Source organism: Bactrocera oleae, chromosome 3 (assembly GCF_042242935.1).
Source record: "Bactrocera oleae isolate idBacOlea1 chromosome 3, idBacOlea1, whole genome shotgun sequence".
NCBI lineage: Eukaryota > Metazoa > Arthropoda > Insecta > Diptera > Tephritidae > Bactrocera > Bactrocera oleae.
This window is the reverse complement of record NC_091537.1, coordinates 76,218,369-76,239,253: the sequence shown is the minus strand read 5'-3', so window position 1 is coordinate 76,239,253 and position 20,885 is coordinate 76,218,369. Positions and strand designations below refer to the sequence as shown.

The 20,885-nt window shown below is 34.6% G+C and overlaps 1 protein-coding gene across 3 annotated transcripts; it reads left to right on the top strand.

The window, feature by feature from the left end:
- The first annotated feature begins 1,089 nt into the window (after positions 1 to 1,089).
- On the top strand, positions 1,090 to 12,996 carry rost (rolling stone). 3 transcript variants are annotated; one of them, XM_070106912.1, is made up of 5 exons: positions 1,090 to 2,060; positions 2,112 to 2,299; positions 10,093 to 10,453; positions 12,071 to 12,254; positions 12,436 to 12,996. In XM_070106912.1, the coding sequence occupies exons 2-5, from the start codon at positions 2,195 to 2,197 to the stop codon at positions 12,623 to 12,625; spliced, it is 840 nt and encodes a 279-aa protein (XP_069963013.1). In that variant the 5' UTR covers positions 1,090 to 2,060; positions 2,112 to 2,194; the 3' UTR covers positions 12,626 to 12,996. The 3 variants fall into 3 exon arrangements, with proteins under 3 accessions (XP_069963013.1, XP_069963014.1, XP_069963015.1); XM_070106913.1 differs by lacking the exon at positions 2,112 to 2,299 and having other exon boundaries at positions 1,101 to 2,060; XM_070106914.1 differs by lacking the exons at positions 1,090 to 2,060; positions 2,112 to 2,299 and adding an exon at positions 7,309 to 7,329.
- Positions 12,997 to 20,885: the final 7,889 nt, after the last annotated feature.

Sequence of the window (20,885 nt, the reverse complement as noted above, 5' to 3'; positions counted from 1 at the left end):
AACACAATTTGCGCTATGACAAGCGAAAACTCATAAGGGAGGACGGAGCTCGGTCGGAACCGTAAAATTAATTAGTATCATATCTTTTTAAAATATTGTGCATAACTGGTCGTTTAAACGAACTGCATAAGTGTTATAAAAATCAGCTTAATTAAAGTAATGGTTTCCCGCAATGTATGTTATTTTGCTGCTGGAACGAATTAAGTGTTTGATATTGCCTTTGGGAAAAGAGAAGTCGCGAATCATTTAGGTCTCCCCATTGGTGGTCTAATGGTGCTTCTGCTCTCCGAACTGGATGGATCGCCGATTTCAATTCAACCGCTTTAGATTAATATCACCAGCGATTTATTTTTTTCTATATGTTGATAGGTATTTTTTAAAATAATAAAATTAAATAAATTTAATTTGCCTACGATCGATAGCAATCTTTTGAAGTCTAAAGTTTCGATTGTCAAATAATGGATAAACTATCGATGGTAATGTACAGACTTCACGTACTGTTGAGTTTATATCACGAATCCGCTCTATAGAAAATAACGCGACAAAACTGTCATAATCTCTAGCTCTATCATTTTTGGTCATTAGAAAACATGTCGTTTATTTGTCAACGCACAGGCTATATCAATCACTAGTACCTTCTGAGACGGGATCTGTCTTCGATTCGAAAACAAATCTGCCGATCTGTTGATTGTTCACTATGTCATGTTCTTTTGTTTTTATCGAGTTGAGCGTTGGTATAAAAATAATTCTGATTTTATATGTTACGGTGTTTATTTATTCCTTTATTCTCGTATATATGATATACGTATGTGTATATATATATACATATGTAATTTGCATAAGGGAGACTCATGACGTAGTGTTTGAACGGAGAGTAAGGAGGGCAGAACAGAGCAGCAGGCTGGGCGTATTTTCTCTGATCGTATTACCATAGTGTATTTAGTATATCGAAGCAAACATAAAACATAAAGGCTGTTAACTGCAGGTAATGTTGGCGCTAAAAAGGGCGCGGTGAGCTGTTACGATCTGAAATGTGACACGCGACTCGGGTGAGTGATACACGAGTTATTAAAGATTAATAACGTGCTGAAACTATCATTGCGGCAGTAATGTTCGTTTATCACACATTTTTTCATACACATAACTTAATTAGAATACTACACCGCGATCAATTATATGTATATACATATATAATAAAAAGCCAATATAAATTATTCACAGTTCATGCTTGTTCACGCGAGCGCCTAGTTCATCTTGCAGAAGAGCTGAAAACGAAAAAAGATACCGCAGTTTATAACGAGCCGTTGGTGAGCGTTGTAGGCTATAGGTGCAAGCTGCAAACGGAGATTTCCAAAAAATTAAAAATAAAAAATTAGATATAAAATTAAAAAATATGAAAAATTAATAAAATAAAATTTGTGAATAATAAGCGGCGAATTGTGTAACGCCCTTCACTTCTGAAATCTTTTTTGTTGTATTAGGCATATGTGTACGTATGACGTACATACATACACCGGTGTGTGTCAGCTGTCGGTCGGTTCTTTACATTCCTACATTCCCGTGTTCGTTATCTAATTAAACAGATGTGTTTTACAAGATCACAGAGTGCTTGCAAATTATATACATACTTAGTATATTGTACATATGTACATATATATGTGCATTCATATAATTAGACTCAGCCAAAAACGCTCACCTATCGTTAGTCAGGGAAATTTCGCCATTCGATTTGAACATTTCGCTTAGAAGGCGCATTTTCGGTACTTGCTCACGATTTATTGTTGTTGGTGGCACGGTAAAAAGTCCATCATACAGTTATACGAGTACATAAGCCACGGTTCGTGCGTCTTGTTCGCGTGCACGCGTTCTTCTTTCTACTGCACTCAGCTAAAGAACCACAAAAAAAGAAACATTAACAATAAAATTCGGTTGTATAATTACATAAAGTATAAGAAAAAATGCAAATGAAGCAGAGTTTCGGTCGGAGTTTCTTGAATGAATTTAAATTGAGAAAATTTGGCTTCAAGCATTCGCATTTGGATCAATTCTATCAATCGCAGGTACAAATAATCAAATCCTATTAAAAGGCAAAAAAATATATTTTAACCTAGGGTAACGGACTAATAGGTGTCTTTGTGTCGATTGACATTGAACAATTAAATAATGGTGGAATCCCAATTTTGTGCTTACGCCAATGAATTTTGTGTTGACAATACAATTCTCGCGTCCGACGATTTCGTGTGCTATTTTCGATTGTGTACATAAACAAATTAAAATATATGTACATACATACATATATGTGTTCACATAAAAAAGCTAGAATGCAAGTTATTCCTAGCATTCTATATTTGGCATAAGTTAGAGTTACATGACCTTTGACAGGTACAAGTGATTGGTGGTGGACTACTTTGTTGTGCAAACTGCAATGCAAAGTGGTGAAGCGTGAATAAAATACACAATTTGGACAGCATTTCAATTTCTACAAATTTAACATGAAAAAATTAATGTTTTTGCTTTTAAAGTTCAAGTTCGATTCGCACCCAAAATTTGCTCTGTTAAAAAGTATTTACTTAAACATTGCAAATGTATGATTTTGTAACGAATGTGGTATATATAAATAAAAACGATATCATCATTCCTACAGACCTTTCTTAGTTTTGCTTCCTTTTTTTGTTCTTATGCCAAACATATGCAAATAAGGTATAGTCTTAAAGGTAGATATCGAAGCTGCATGCCAATTATAATAAAAATTGAAGTTAATCAGCATTTTATTAAAAAAAGGGGAAAAACGTTCACTTAGGCTCCACCGAAGCTATAACATCTTTTACAGGTCTGGAACATTTTCTTACAATAACTTGTTTTTGATCGGTCAGTGTGTATGGCAGCTATATGCTATAGTGGTCCGATCTACGCCGAACTTTGTGTACCTCGTCAAATAAAAAAGTTTTCCATACAAGAACTTTATTTTGATCAGGGTATAATTACAAATTGTTGCGATTGTAAATTTGTCCTAAAACACTGTTGTAAATGTCGGAATGCATTGCCGTTTGTTCTAAAGGCAACGCCATCGGAAATTAGCAAAAACGCATAACTTTATTCCCTAATTGGAGCGCTAAACATTGTGACTTCTAATGGCAACAAGTGCCCGTACGTATTATACCCAGTTAAACACGTCAAAGTTGTGTTTCCTCTGCTTTTCGATGATGTTTTCATTTTAAAAAACTCAGTGCAAAAAACTGTCAAAACTATGAAATTAGTAAACTATATTTCAGTGAGTATATTGTCAAAACATAAGGTTCTTCTAACGCGACCAAAATTGTGTTACGTATGTAAATAAATATATGGTATTCATTATGTCATGCCATATCAGTTTTATACGAATTTATGACAATGCATTTAAGCCAAATAGACAACCTAGAGAAAAGTGTTAAGTTTGCGCTCGTCAATCAAATTTGCGTAATATGCGTACAATTGAAATTCAAAAATAGTGTAAATTTCAAATTATCGCCATTAAATTTTACATATTGAGAACCAGTCATAATTTTCTGAAGTCATAAGTGGAAAGATAAATTCAAGAATACTGAAGTATTTTATTTACTATTAAAACAAAATTTAATTAAATTAAAGTTTGAAGTAAACAGTAAAACCTCAACATTATTTTATTATTTCAAGTTTGCCAAAACATTATTTTGGCTTCGAAATTCGATGTGAATTGGCGGCATGCTGACCATGACCATGACAATATATTAAATACATTTACCTAAAATGTTTGATATTATAGATATCCTAATGTACTTACATATGTATGTATACAGAATGAGAAACCATTTCACAATAGTGACGTGTCTTTGCCAAGCGAAATGGGAAAAGATAACCAATTGTTGAATTTGGGGTGGAAGCATATCCCTATACATATAAATATCTGTGTATTTCCGTGTAATTTTGTGAGTTATTTATGTACATCTGTACGTATGTATCTATTACATGTAAATATGCTACATATGGCTATGACTTCTTATCAAACTTTTAGAAGGCGGAAATAGTAGCACGGCTGTGTAGACCGATGACATTGTTGTTATCAGCCACTGTGCGCTCTTATAAAAGCTTAACGGCTTAGTTCTTCTGCTCGAACACACTTTTATATTTTATTTCCATGTTCTCTTATAACATCAGAATGGAGAAACCACAACGACAAGGCGTCACCCTATATTAGAAATGCTTCGTTATCCAAGATACAGTGAACAAAAAAAAAACTTATATAGGGAGATGGTTAGACTTTGAAGTGAGTTATTTTGAGTACTATCACCTCTTTGTCCACGAAATTAAAAAAATCAAAATAACTCCATTTTCGAAGACCAAAAAAAGAAAACTGTCAATGAGCTCAAGAACACCTCTCTGAAAGAAGCTGCACTTCGAAGCAATACATATGTATGTATGTACATAGTTTTAGCAAAACTATATTACCCCTCGCAAATAAAAAAGTTTCCATACAAGAACTTAATTTTGATAATTTAGTTTGTATGAAAGCTAAGCATGTGCTATAGTGGTCCAATCGGAAAAATTTGTTCGGTTATTGTATCGTTGCCTTGGATAATACCAACATAATTTCGTAAATTATTGTATCTTGTCAAAACAAAGAACATGATGTTGATCGTTCAATTTGTATGGCAACTATAACCTACAGTTGCCCGATATCGGCGATTGCGACGAATGAGCAACTTCTTATGAAGAGAAGGATGTGCGCAAACTTTCAGATCGATATCTCAAAAACTAATTGACTACTTCGCGTATAGATATACGAACTCATAGGCAGACATTGCCAAATCGGTTTAGCTCATCACGCTGATCATTTATATATGTACTATATATTAGTGCGTGACTTCATGAGCGAAACGTGGCGTGCCTTAACTCTATATTTTTTGTTGGACCAATCTACTCGAGCTTCTGTAACCACTTCCTAATAAAGTATTTTTAAAATATGAAAACTTTTCATTCACCTGAGGTAGAGATAGTGTATAGAATCACTAACCTCTAGGTTTCAAATATATACATTAGTATAATTGTTTGAATTGTTTAAAAGTGAAAAAGTAATTAAAGCACATAACGTCAGCAGTGTTACCTATTTTCTTTAACAACACTGTAAATAAAGGCGCAACATGTTGTCGACTGAAGGGCATTGATCGCTACAGTGTATAGTACATACATATATAAATGAGTATTAGTCAATTGCGGTAGTCACGAAGCACACAACAGAATTTACCTACTATACCATATATACAAGCTAGTGGTTACGTTTGACGCTCAATTTCAGGAACAATAAGTTGATGTTGCGGTTTTTCTAATAAAATATTGTAAATACAGAGAAATACATTTTCTCAATAATGAGCAAATCTTTGTAGCTTGTGAGGAACTTAGCAAATTATTTAATGTTAAGTTTTACAACATTATTTGAATTACTTATTGAAAATTAATTTATAATAATATAGTAACATAATTTAGAATACAATTAATAAGTAACACTCTGCAGACAGTATCTGTAATATACATATGTATGTATATATACGTATGTATGTATGTAATATGAACTTATATTTATACCCTGAACAGGGTATATTAAGTTTGTCACGAAGTTTGTAACATCCAGAAGAAAATACCGAATACCCTATAAAATATGTATATACATACATAAATGATCAGCATGATGAGCTGAGTTAATTTAGCCATGTCCGTCTGTCTGTATATATGCAAACTAGTCCCTCAAGTTTTAAGCTATCGATCTGAAATTTTGCACCTGTCCTTTCCTCACTAAGAAGTTGCTCATTTGTCGGAAAGACCGATACCGGAACTTTTTTATTTGACGAAATATCTTCACGAAATTAGGCATGGATCATTATTTAAGGCAGAAATGGAATCAGCAAAGAAACTGTTTAGATTGGGTCACTATGGAATATAGCTGCATGAGATATTTCCTAAGGCAACAATGTAATATCCGAAGAAATATTTCAGATAGGGTCACTATATCTTATAGCTGCCATACAAACTGAACGATCGTAATCAAGTTCTTGTAAGGAACCTTTTGTATTTGTGAAGAGTGTTTTGGTGGAATCGAAGTTAACGTTTCTTCTTTTGATAATTGAGTTCATTCATTCTTATTTAGATGAGATGTTTCCTCAAGTCCCTTGAACGAAATAGAAACGATTCTTAAACCAAAAATGACTCTTCCTAATGCGATTCATTGTTCTAAATAATAGTTTTATTGTAGAGCTTAGTTATAGCACTTTATAAGGGTTGTTATAGAATCTGATAGTTGTCGGTATCAGAATTGAAACCGTTAAAAAAATGTAGTAGGTGTCATGAGTTCAGATATTATTGGTTTGACGTTCGAAACAGAAATTGTATCGGTTTTGGATGTAACGGAAACTAATTTTATCAGTTTTGCTATCAGAAACAAAGCAAAGGGATAGCACTGACAGATTTAATATGTAAGTTAAGCAATTAATTTTGTTGTTTTTGTTAAGATTTAATTAATCTTTATTTCCATAGGAGAAAACATTGGAATAAAACACAAAATGTCGTAATTATTGAGTTTATGGAAAAAACCCAGATATTTTAAGAGGATTTACAAAACATAACAAATGTAATTTAACACCCAAATGCGTATTTATGCAGAAGATCATGTGATATAAAACTGTAAATTAAACATGTTTACAAACATATGTATGCATGTACAGGTTATTGCAAGCGAAATTTAACATGCGATTCCCGTGGTGCATTAATTGGATTACTGTGATGTGATGCCTTAATATCTCCTTAAGCTAAAACAGCAGAGCTAATTATAAACTTTAATATAGTTTATTCCGTATTTTAAATTTATCAAATGCTTCAAAATTTATCAATATAAAAGTTTGGTTGCATTAGTAAACAGTTGATTTGAATATTAGTTTTGCGTTCGAAAAGACGAAAAACAATCAGATTCTGTTACACCACCGAAAATCAGAATTGGTTTGCAATTCTGACAATTACACAAATCTGTCTTGGATTTCACAACATCACCCCGCTAGATAATCAAGATGTGTTTTTCATTTTTAACACATACACATGTTATGTAGATATGTCAATTTCAACGATGTGCAGATCTGTCCAAAGGGATACACCTCAAGGAGGCGTGTTATCCACACTTCTTTGGATACTGACAATGAATAAGTTGCTGTTGGATATAGAACAGAAGCGTTAGAGGTAAATTCCCGAATACTCTCGCAAATCTTATGCGAACGATCTTGGACGATATAAATTGTTGGGCTGTATCGTGCGGATTAAACTTAAATGCGGGTAAGACACAACTAGTATTGTTCACCAGAAAACATAATACTCCAGTCGTTACGGCGCCATTATTAAATGGTTGAAGACTTACAATTGGAGATAAGGCAAGTTACTTAGGACTAACCTTTGACAGAAAGCTTTCATGGAAGCAAAACTAGGATGCTAGGGTGAAGAAATCAGCTACAGCACTCTACACCTGTAAAGGGATGGTATGCCCCAAATGGAGGCTAACGCCTCGGATAGCTTATTGGCTCTACACAGCGGTTGTCACACCAATCATGACATACGGCATATTGGTATGGTGGCCAAATATATACAGATAGCCAAGCGGCCTTGAAATCCCTCAAGTCTCCTATCTCATCTCTTATCAAAGATAGTAAAAGAATGTATTGATATATTAGAGTATCTAAAATCCTAATTCTATATAAACCTGCAATAGGTTCCAGGGCATAGTGATGCCCCTGGTAACTGCGAAGCAGATGAACTAACAAGAATTTGCAATTAACCCCTGAAAAAAGCGAATTTTTTTGCCTCTGGCAACTTGCAAACGTTTAATCAGCGAACAATCTAGCTGAGTCTCGGCGGAGACAATCAATAACTTGCTCAACTAGCAGACTAACGTGACAGAAATGGAGCGTGAGTCGCACAAACCGACTACTAAATTCAAAAGAAATGACATAAGAACTCTGATAGGAGTACTAACAGGTCACTGTCTAATTGGTAGACATGCCAGCAGGCTAGGTGTACCTTACAACGACTATTCTAGAAGCTGTCAGGAAGTAGAAGAAGAGGAGGCTGTAAAACATCTTCTATGCGAATGTAAAGCTCTATACAGGAGAAAAATCGCAACTAACGGTCGAGGGTTCCTTGACGACGTATCGGAAGTTGCTAATTTCAAACTATGAGAGAACATTAGTCCCGGTGGTATCACAACGCACCTCCTATAGGCCTAGGTGCGTCGTTAGACAGCCACTGTACCTACCTACCTACCTATGTATATATGTACATATAAATGCATATTATAATGTTCAAATTCACGAAAAATAATTAATAATTTATTTATAATAACAATAATAATTATTCGTCCCGATACCGTACATTGTTAAAAAAGTGAATCTTAATAAATAATGTAATGTAATAAAAGTAGTTATGGGAAAACTTTAGAAGGGCATCTCTCGAATTCGGGATTAAAAACTTGCAATATATATAATATTTTGAAGGGGAACAAAAATAAGTAAAATAAGAAGTAAGTAATTTTTCAATTCAAGTTTGTATGGAAAAAAAACCCCTGGTAGGTCCAACAACGGAATGTTTTTAGTCTTTCCGTAAAAAACTCTTTCGATATTGGCGGCATTCAGCCGCACTCAAAAAAAATAACCCTGGTCGGACCAACACCGGAATGTTCTTGGGAAAGAAACTAGGGAAAAAATTAATTACAAAGTCTGTGTACCTTCGGCATTCTCTAAATATATGAAAAGTGTGATAAATCTTTAAGTTATACTTCGAGAAATAAATAATAATTTAATTATGTTTATAAGGGGTTATTTATACTACCAAAACTTACCGTTAATAAAATTTATCACACAAACTGTAATATATATATCCTTCCTTTTCTTAGTGTGTGTTATTTTTTATTGTGTACCATTGTTTTAGCTTTAAATAAAATTTTCGCAAAATAGTACATATTATGACCGGAAAAATTATTGCAATAATAATTAAATCATTCTCATAGTTTACGAGAAAATATTATTGTGAAGCTACAGATACATTTCAAGAGGATACATGCGATATTCTGCGAGTACCACCTCGACCCATTTAAAAGCAAACAGTTTCTAGAAAAACGCGTTTAAAGTTTTAGTGGCTAAAGCTGACTGACCTACACGCTTCGACACTCCAGTGATTTGGACAGAGAAACAATTTATTTTCACTATTCTAATAATAGAATAATGTTTCAAGAACTTAATGTTTAGTTTAAGACAAAAAAAAAATCGATTTTTAGAATATTACCAGATAGGAGGTCTCTGAGGTATGTGGGTTGGTAACATATTTTGAAAAAATCATCGCGCCAACTGGTGGTCAAAACCAGAGCATCTAAGATTACATGGCGAAACTAATGTGTCTGAGATTGCACGGCATTATAATATCAGGTAACATTTTTAATAATATAGACAAAGAACTTTGAGCAGCCAAAGGATATATGGACTTTCATATTTCTTAAAGAGGCACGTGAATGTTATAATTCGACAATAACAAAGTTTCGTACCAAAAAATTGAATACCATATGTAAAAAGTTCTTTTTATTTAAACTCATAATAGGTTTAACCAATTGATGCCCTAGCGTCTCCTCTAAAATCGAAAATTGTGTATGTAAAATATTTTATTCAATCAATAACAAGTTATTTTCATTTTAACATTCTTCGAAAGATTAGATGCTTAAATTTAAATAAAAAATACCTCATGCAGACGGTTAAACAATGGGTTAAGAACTCTTTTAGAGTTTCAAGTTATAACGATCAGCAGCTTTCTTCAGTTTAACGCTCAATGGAAAGGTTGAAGCATAAAATAATATTGGGGGCTGCACGTATATATCGAAATTGGTGCTAGTAGAGGTTTAACATAATATTAAGATTTGCAATCCAGTTGTAGCCGTTGAGTGTAAGCTTCATTTCATAATAAAGATATAGTGAAAATCTGTTCTGTCTAATTCATGTGCCTACACACTACTTCGAATTTTTATCGAAAACATAACAACAGTTACCTTTTTCTTTCCAGTGGCAAAGTGGTGTGCGCAGTTTTTATTACCTCTTGTATCGATGGACATGGGCGTTCTTTTTTATTTCTGTGTTCATAGCATCTTTGGTTTTGCAATTATCAGGTGGCAAATTCTTCATCTTCTTGACGAATTGGGGCATAATTGCGTGCCTGCTGGCCCAGCTAAGCGGTACTGTTCTCGCGACGCGATGGTACTACAATTTGGGCAACGCACGTAGTGCTGTGATGGAGGGTAAGATATTGAAAGAGCCCCCGCCCACATCAAGGCTGATCAAATTCTATTGGTTGGTGCATGGTGCTGCTTTAGCGTTGGCGTTGGTCATCACCACGGTTTACTGGACATTTTTACATGGGAAAATGGGTAAGTTTATTGTGACATTTATTTCAAGATACACCTCTTCGTGTATTTGTGGTACAAATACTTATATACATACATATATAGGTATTGCAATAGGTTAACGCGATATTTATAATATATATCTGATTTTTTAATCTTTCTGCATTTGATTATTATTAGTGACATTTGCAATTCAGTTTTATTGGTATTCCAAATTCGCTGATAATTCTTCAAGTCATCCTAACCTGTTTATTTGTTATCGTTAGGGCCTGTCGGTGAAGATTATTAAAACATTTAAGGAATTTGGTGTTGAGTCTAATCTCAAATACCAAATCTCTACCGTACTTTGCGGCAGAACTTTTGTGGCGGAGAGGGGTGGTACACCAACAAATTATAGGCGAATAACACACAAGTTGGAGTTATTTACCTTTTTACCAAGTAAAACTGTACAGTTCACTAGGAAACCTTAGATCTCATTGAAATGAAATTTGAAAATTTGCTGAAATTTAGAGATTTCTGAAAAGTTCCAGAAGATTTGTTGATATATACGTTTTAAGATCCATCTTTTTTAAAAAAATAACCATTTTAAAATTACTTAAATCTGATCCAAATCGTGGATTGAACTTAATACTAAACAATAATTTTGCCATCTAATCATCAACTGCTTTTAATATAGAGGCTAATTATTTTGAATCTTAATTTTTGGCTTAGTTATGGCGTTTTATAAGTTTTCGATTAACGGCATTTTTGGGCGTGACAGTAGTCCGAAAACATCCATATGCAATGCCAACTTCGAAGGCTGTGTACCAGGGAACAAGGTTGGCTGAAAAGTTTCTGCGCTCGAAATGAAAAAATATTGTTTTTGATACGAAATATATTTTTTTATTCAATATAATCTCCCTTAACTTCAATACACTTATTCCAATGATCCAAAGCTGTGCAAAATACTCATCTACAGCTGTAATAACTTCTTCATTCGACGAAAAACGCTTTCCACGAAATAATTGTTTCAGGTTTCTGAAGAGGTAGTAGTCTGGTGAATATGGTAGATGCTTAAGCAATTCGTACTTTAATTCGTTGAATTTTGTCATTGTTAAAAACCTTTTTATGCTGAGAAATTTGGTTTCGATTCAGTTTTTGTTGAATTGTTAACGTGTGCGGCACTAACTTTTCAAACAGCATTTCCATATGTAATTTTCCATGTAAAATATGAAGTAGTCGTTCGTCTGAGATGCCTGACGCATTAGCAATTTCCCGCTTAGTCAAACTTGAAACTTCACTAACAATATTATGAACTTGCTCAATGATTTCTGGTGTGGTTGCGGTTTTTGGTCGTCCTTCGCTTGGATCGTCCTCAAGCCTACGACCCCGTTTAAATTAACAAGCCCAAAATTCAACGGTGCGTTTTGAAGTAAGGACTCTTTATACACTTCTAACAATTGTTCATAACTTCCTTTGCTTTTAAACCTTTCAAAGCAAAGAATCTTATCACTGTGCGATATTCAATTTTTTCCATATTAAAAAATCAAAACTTGACTTTATTTGGTAAAATCGCCCTACAATAATTTGACATCCACACTCTCAACAACAATGACTGAACAATCGAATGTAACAGAATTCTCACTTTGTATTTACTTGCAGACAAACCCATGCTCTATCCCGTGATGAGCTTCATAACCCACTGCCTCAATTCAGTATTCATGCTGGTGGATTTTTGGTTGGTCGCATTTCCGGTGCGTTTACTGCATATCATCTATTGGATGCTGCTACCCATATTCTTCTACATATTCACTGTGATTTATTATTTCGCGGGCGGCACGGATGAGTAAGTATTTTGAAGTTTATGAAATAAACTCAATGTTATGTGCTATATACATATGTACTCATACGTATGTACATACATACATAGAAGTGTGCTTATGTGTTTATTTCGCTCATTTCATTGTTATTATTTTGATTGTGATTTATGTTTCTAATTTCAATTTGATTGTATTTGCGTTTTGTAGATATGGCCACCATTATGTTTATCCAATTCTGGACTGGACCAATCCCATGCGTGCTGTAACCACCTTTGCTGGCGTTTTTATCCTCTATATTATCTATGGCATTGCTTTGTTTCTGCTCAGTAAATTCAAGAGATATCTCTCACGTACTGTGAGCGCCATGGATAGTCCACATGCCATCGGATTAATCTAAATTCTTGCAGATGAAAGACCAATTTTAATTAGCAGAATTACTTTTAAGCATCGTAAGACATTTTAGTATATGAATTTTTTTACACACACATTCATGCACTCTGCCTGATATATGTTTATGTACGTACATACTTATGTTAGACATATGTTATGTGAATACAGAGCATATACATACATACATATTCATACCTTAATGCATTATATTATATAAGTACTTTGAGTAGTTAGCACGTAATATTTTGTTTTATTGTTATAACATAAATGAAAAAAATCGAAAACTGAATTTTAGATTTAAGTAATGATAAACTAAAGACACAACTGAAAACTTGTCCCTAATGAATGAAGTCAATGAAATAAATAATGAACCAGTAATGGATTGTTAAGTCTTTTCTTCTTCGGTAGTTCACATCACTCATCTCCAAAATGAGCTTTACGAAGCTTAAAGTGTTTAGAGCAAGTGCAGGATTTCACGCTACTTCAACGCTATTTGAGTGAAATCCTTTACCTTAGGAACTACTTCACCAATTTGGATAAAGTTTAATGCATAATATTATCCTGACATTTTTATATTACACTGACCACAAACACACCTACTTACCATATATCACAATTCAAAATTTCATCTGCCTTTTTCTCTTTGCAATATACATACAAAGAGAGCCAATGATGTCATTGAAATAAAACTTTCCACAAATATATATCCGAATTCGGACCATAAGATTTCAAGCCTCAAAACACTGTTATGCGTACCCCAGCGCCTGTGGTTGCCTTTTCATGGAAGATATGGGTCAAGCTGTGAGATATATGTATTATTGAAATTTAGAGATAATAATGTGTCCTTGGATTAAACATGAGTGAAATCGGGTCAATACTTCCTCTAGACCCCATATACATATATACCCAATAGAAAAATTTTCGAACTACCAGTTGACTTTATACCGTATACATAGCATATATCGGTCAATATGTGCGTTATCCTAATCAAATTCAGAGAGCGTCTTTTTCTAATAACAGTGTGTCCTTGTGCATAAAAGCGATGAAATTGGGTCTACTCTTAGCCCCTAACATACCTAATATAAAAATTTAAAGCTTTATACCGAATTGGGTATGTAATGTACAAAAAAATATATAAACTTTGTTTTAGCTGGTTAATTGACTGTCTCATGTTTTTGCTTATAAGTTTGATTGGTCTCTATGAGAGTGGCATTATTCTTCCAAAGTGACAACAAGTTATCGGACAAACCGTAGCATATTTGATCCAAATCGAATCAGTCTAACTATGCTAATATAAACATTAAATTTAATGCAAAAAATATGGACTTATTTTTACTAGACCTTATATTATATTAGGTCAAGTAAAAAGTTCGTTCGGTTTTTATCTAAGAGATGGATGATCCATAGTATTAGTGTTACGTGTTACATCATGTCATACTATACGGCGCTGAAAACGTGTTTATTCGCGCTAAAAGTTTGTATTTGACAGTTTTTCGATTGATTGACTCAGTACGTTGTGAGCGCTCGTCAAAGATGGACACCACCAACGAGAAAATTCGCTATATTTTAAAATTTTTCTTTGATCAAGGCGAAAAAGCAGCCAAAGCGACTAAAAAAATTAATTAAGTTTATGATCCCGATACTGTAAACGAACGTGTAGCACAAAAGTGATTTGCTAGGTTCCGTTCCGGTAATTTCGATGTCACAGATGCACCACGCGTCGGGAGGCCTGTCGTCGAAAATTGCGTTAAAATCATGAAAATAGGGAAAACAGACCGTCACGTGAGCACTTATTTAATTGCTGAGGAACTAAAGATAAGCCAGAAAACCGTTTGGAACCATTTGCATAACCTTAGATTCAAAAAGAAGCTCGATGTTTGGGTGCCACACGAACTAACGCAAAAAAGCATGATGGACCGAATTTCCATCTGCGAATCGCTGCTGAATCGCAACAAAATCGACCCGTTTCTAAAGCGGTGATGAAAAATGGGTCACTTACGACAACATCGAGCGCAAACGGTCGTGGTCAAAGCTCGTGGAAGCGGCCCAGACGGTGGCCAAGACCGGATTGACGGCCAGGAAGGTTTTGCTGTGTGTTTGGTGGGATTGGCAAGGAATCATCTACTGCGAGCTGCTCCCCTATGGCGAAACGCTCAATTCGGCCCTCTACTGCCAACAACTGGACCGCTTGAAGTCAGCACTCATCCAGAAGAGGCCATCTTTGATCAACAGAGGCCGAATTGTGTTCCATCAGGACAACGCCAGGTCACACACGTCTTTGGTGACGCGCGACAAGCTCCGGGAGCTCGGATGGGAGGTCCTAATGCACCCACCTTATAGTCCGGACCTGCCACCAAGTGATTACCATCTTTTCCTGTCCATTGCGAACGCGCTTAATGGTGAGAAGTTAGCCTCAAGAGAGGCCTGTGAAAATTGGCTGTCCGAGTTTTTTGCCAATAGGGACGCAGCCTTCTACGAGAGGGGTATAATGAAGTTGGCATCTCGTTGGAAACAAGTTTATGAACAAAACGGCACATATTTGACTTAAATCGGACAAATGCACACAAAGTTAAAAATCAATAAAAAACCGAACGAACTTTTTACTTTACCTAATATATAAAGTCAGTTGCTTCCGTTTGCGAAATTCCATGAGCTTGTTCACAACATCCGTTTCATTACATACATTTGTATATACAAATATTTAAGCGTTCAACAGGTGTGAGGTATGTATATATCAAGTGCGATTGCGTAGTTAGATAGCTCGAAATGAGCATTCTCTACGATAATTAAATTCTATTGCTTGCACGTGTTAGACAACATTGCATTTCATGACGAATTGTTTTTGTAATATCATAAGAAAAGTTCGCCACCAAAATAGAAGCTCGGTTAAAAAGACTGGATATTTTTTAAGTACGGCAATAGCTTTATTCTTTACATAACAAAAAAGCGAAGGCATACAAAAATGTAACCAACAGCTACAATCTTATATAATATAATATCTTAATATCTGATCGAATTATTTCAATGCATAGACAGAGGTATAAATGGATTCACGACACCTACACTTACTACAAGAGTATCAGTACGGCCTTAACTTTTGCCTAAAATGCGCTGCAGTACAAGTATACCGAAAGGCTCATCTTTAGATTAATGGAACTTTGTATTGTAGTAAACGCCTGACAAAACGTGTCATTCTGGAAACAAATTTAATACGGCGTAGTAGAACCCTGAGACGACTTTGCCAATTTTAAGGTAGTCGATGTACGAGTAGTTCACACCTTGTTGATTGCAGAAAACGGCAGCTATCACCTTTCCGGCCGATAACACAGTCCTCCCGTTCTTCGGTACAGGTTCGCTCGGTAAAAACCACTGTTTTAACCGTCCCTTAAAGTGGCCTTTTATGACACGCTTGGGTTTTCGATCGAAGTGTGTTGGAATGACTTTAGCTCTTCATAGCAGAGTCTTGGCGAACATTTTTTGAAAAACGAGTTGAAGCGTTATTTATTATACCCTGAACAGGGTACATTAAGTTTGCCACGAAGTTTATAATACCTTCACACACGGCTTTTTCTACTATGGAATATGATAAGGAAAACCTTTTCATTTGACAAAATATCTTCAAGAAATTTGACATGGGTTATTACTTGAAATTTGACATGGGTTATTACTTAAGACAATGAAGCAATATCCGAGCAAATTGTTCAGATCATTCATATAGCGTTGCCCCACCTTCGAGTAAGTTTAATGTACATATCTCCTAAGCCATTCAAGTTATAAAAACCCTGTGAAAAAGGTAAATTCGGCTTATAGCGCCCACTACCTATATAACGGTTTTTTTTGTTTTTAACTACTAAAAGTGCGATAAATATATAAATAAATACGCTAGACATTAAATTTTACATCCGAGATGATATGAAAGAGCTTTATAGGAGCCGACGTTATATTTAAACGGTGGGGGTGGCACCCCCCCACACTTAGATGAAAACCCATATCTCGGAATCTACTCGGCTGATTCAATCCGGTTACGTTCCTGTTGCAGTGTGAAAATGGGCGAAATCAGACGAAACATACGCCTACTTCCCGTATAACACAATTTTAAATTCCATATGATTCTTTTACTTTCCAGTATACAAGTCAAAAAGCGAACAATGTATCCGAACAAAACTTTCCACGAATAGTTCCTTTGAGATGTGCCACCTGATAACCAAAAATTGTCCAAATCGAACCACAATTGATCAAGCTCCCAGATACTGAATATGTGGACCACAGTTCCTAAAGCGAATTTTTAATCGAAAATATCGGTCAGTCTGTGAGATATATTATTGAAATTCGGGGAGAACCTGACGGTAAACCGTACAGGTTGGACAAAATGTGCCGTATTTTAACGGAATTAAATGGACATGCTTTCCAGAAAATTATGTGGTTTACCGCTGATTATGAGTGAAATTGGAGAATTTCGATTCTCTGGATAACGTCTTTCACATGAACTCAATATATTAAATTTAACCTCTTCGGTTGGGTTTATATAATATTTATCTAATTTGAAGATTATTTTAATATAATTTCCTTACTTGAAGTAAAATATAGCAATAAAACTATGTTTGTCTATTGCCTATAATTTTCGTAGAATAATGAATGTTGAATTCTTCCGCAAAATGGATTAATATATAATTAACATATACCTATATTATTTCGCTGGATTTGACCCTTGCAAGTTGCAAGATCATAAAATGTTTGGTTACACCTTAATTTATCTTTTCCTTACTTGTTTTTATTATTTTAAATACAAGTGTATGTGTATGGCCAATTTCAGTCTCTAGTGTGTACCAGTAGAACCACGTTTCATCGACGGCCACGGAAAATTAAACTGCGTCAATCACTGCTATGAAATGGTCTCACGGTTGCGTTTGTTATCCGGAGTGAACAGACGCTACACCCATCGCCCTGACAGCATTTTATAGCCGTACATTTACACTCACGCGATCTTTTGAAATTTTTGCTGTCTCAGTTATCTGGCGCGCTTACAATTGGCGGTCTGACAATACCAGATTATGAGCTTTTATGATGTTATTCTTCGAGCACCTACAAGTTGTATATACAACGGTAGTAAAAATAAAAAGAAAAATGGATAACTTTGGCTGCTACGAAGCTTAAATACCCTTCACAAGTGTACTTATATGTATAACATTCCCTGAAAACGGAACCGGGGAACGGTTTTTGAAGATATTTATTATATGCATTTTGATCGGTAAGTTTGATTCGATCTGAACAATAATAACTACAACAACATTATTCTCAGAATAACAAAAAGTATTTCGAATTAAAACTGTTCGCTATAGCTAAGTGAATGCGAGTCGATGTAAACTGGCAGTGAATGAGTAACGATTATCAAGTTAGTTTCGAGTGAGCCATCGCGAATCAGACAGTAACTACCTGGGATAAATGATTGTTGTTGTATTGTTCTTAAAAAATAATATGTTTGTTGTAAGCAATCCCAATGGAGCCACTTAATTTTATTGAGAGTCAAGTGAGGGAACGCGTGAGCACTTTTCGCCAAATTGTTAAATTTCGTGAAGATACTTTGTCAAATAATAAAGTTTTTCATACATGAATTAATTTGGATAAATATGCTTCTATGACAGCTATTTGCTACAGTGACCTGATATCAGCGTTTCCGACAAATGAGAAGCTTCTTGGAGGGAAAAGGACGTGTGCAAAACTTTATATCGATATCTCAAAATTTGAGGAACTAGTTCGCGTATATACAGATGGACAGTCACACGGCCTTGGCTAAATCGACTCAGCTCGTCACGCTGTTCATTTATATAGTATATATACTTTATGTTACAAACTTCGTGGCAAATTTAATATACCCAATTCAGGGTATAAAATGTTGGCTCAAGACGATTACCTATGTATATTTGTGCATTTGAACTTCTTTATTCTTTTGTTGTTCTGTTTAGCCACAATTATCTCATCTCTAGAAACTGTTGTTATAAAACATATCATTAACTGAAATTTAAAGCATTGTGGTTGAAATTTTCACAGACACATACAAATAAATCTTCGCTGTCGCAGTTGTCTTATAATCTTCATCATCATCACGTTATGTTTGTAAAGTGATTATAGGTTTCTGTGTTTTGTGTTTCTCTCTATAGTAGACAAGTCCCAGCTGGAGCAGGTATGTTACACAATCACCGTTATTATACCCATGTGCGAATAAATCTATATATATTTATTTATTTAGAAAAAGCATACGTATATTTTGCAACTGAGAAGTAAACACACGTAAGATTTTCTTGTTTTTTTTTTTGTATTGAGCTATGATGAAGGCCGCAAGCACTGCTACAGTTGAAGCAACTTTAGAAATAGCGAATAACAGACTAAAAAAAATTTTTTTTTTTGTACTTTTCTGGGTATATTTATTAATTAAAAATTTACAACTTAACCTTAATTTACCTTATTTATCCTTTAGAACTGACATCCTAAAAAAATTTCACAAAATAGCGAAGAGGAAAAGGTCCCTCGGTTACTACTGATTAACTTAAAATTAACCCGGATACCTTGAGCAATTAAATAGGTGTGTTAATGAAAAAAGTGCTATATATACATATGGTACGTAACATTATGTTACTATGCACCAGTAAAGGCTAATCTGGTCAATACTTACTACATACTCTCAAGTTATAATTTATGGACATCAGTTTCTGCTTTATTTTAATATTCAAGGAGTACTTATAAGAATTTACGCGCATATCTAGGGTTCAGTTCTGCCTAGAGATATGCTGTTTTAACTTGATTCCTTCCTGTTTAAAAAGAGGCATTTGCTATGCAAGGCTTTGGTGATATAATGATTGTGGTTTCATTATTGTCTAGGCCTTTGCATTCGGTTTAGCGCTAAACTCGCTCAGACTTCTGTAAAATATTGGTAAATATTCATTTGTTGACTTCACATGATTAATATACTCCCGACTAGTTTTGACTTGACATATTTAAGGTCGCTTCGTTTACTTTTTTATCGCACTTACTATTACTTACTACTTTTGATATCGTAATACAAGTTTTAAATGGCGTTATATCGAGCAATTCTTACTGCTATTAGCGGCTGATATCTTTTCAACAAGCTTTATTATATTGCTTACAATAATAGTACGAGTTACATAATTGCCGGCAGGTAATTGTAGATGTGTTGAGCTTATATGAGAGTGTAATAGTTGTGAGCATTGATCTCTTACGTGAGTAGTTTTTGGTTACACTCACTGCGTGTTGATCGTAAATGGATTTCTCTGTTGACTTTATTAACAGTTAGTAAGCTTACAAAGCAAATTCAGCGAATGTGTACGTTAACTACTGTAAATAAAGCCAAGTTAACGGTAACAAAATTTTCATACTATAAGGCAGTAAGAAAGATACCATCATCGTTTAAATTTCATATTTGAACAAAACACTACGGTTAAGCTCTCTTAAGCACTGGTTAAAAATCGCAATAGAATATTCGGATGACGTCGATGATGATTACGAACACGATATTGGTTTGCGGTTAAACACAACGACGAATTTTTAATTAAAAGTTCATTTAAGCTACTTAGACATAACGGAGTTTAAAAATTACGTATTTTTAGTATTTAATTATGAATTTCTGCCAAAACTCTTCACAGAAAGGGTCATAACAAAATCTCGATTTCTTCATTATCATGCCTCCGAAATATTTTCTTAGTATTTAATGACCCGGTTCTCTATGAACGGTTAGGTTAATTTTTAAAATCAATACTTTTAAGTACAAAAATTTATGAAAGGTGGACTAGTGGCCACTTAATTGCACTTGCTTGAAGTTCTGAATTGAAAAAGTTTTAATTTGACAGTGCTTTATAAGAATTTATGCTCCTCTCCTGGTAGATTTAAGAGCTCTCAAAGCTACCACTAGGTCATAGAAGGTCAACAAAACGAGATTGCAGTGGGTGAACGCGTTTGGTTTTCATACAAAACATATTTTTACTCGAAAGGTGGCACCATTGTCAAAATATGTGTTTCGCTTTCGGCTTAGTGAAATTCTACAAAAAGAATATATAATAAAATGGGATTATAATTAAAAGTGTGATTTGAGATGTCTTGAATGGATAGTTTTAAAAGATAAGTTGTCTGAAACATCTCAAGCTTCACGTGGCTTACCTTTTCTGCTTGCAGTTTATAACGGTGTAGACTTTTAAGCTGCTCACTAAACTAGATTCCGCTTGTATTCGTTTTAACAAAAAGCTCACTTAAAACTA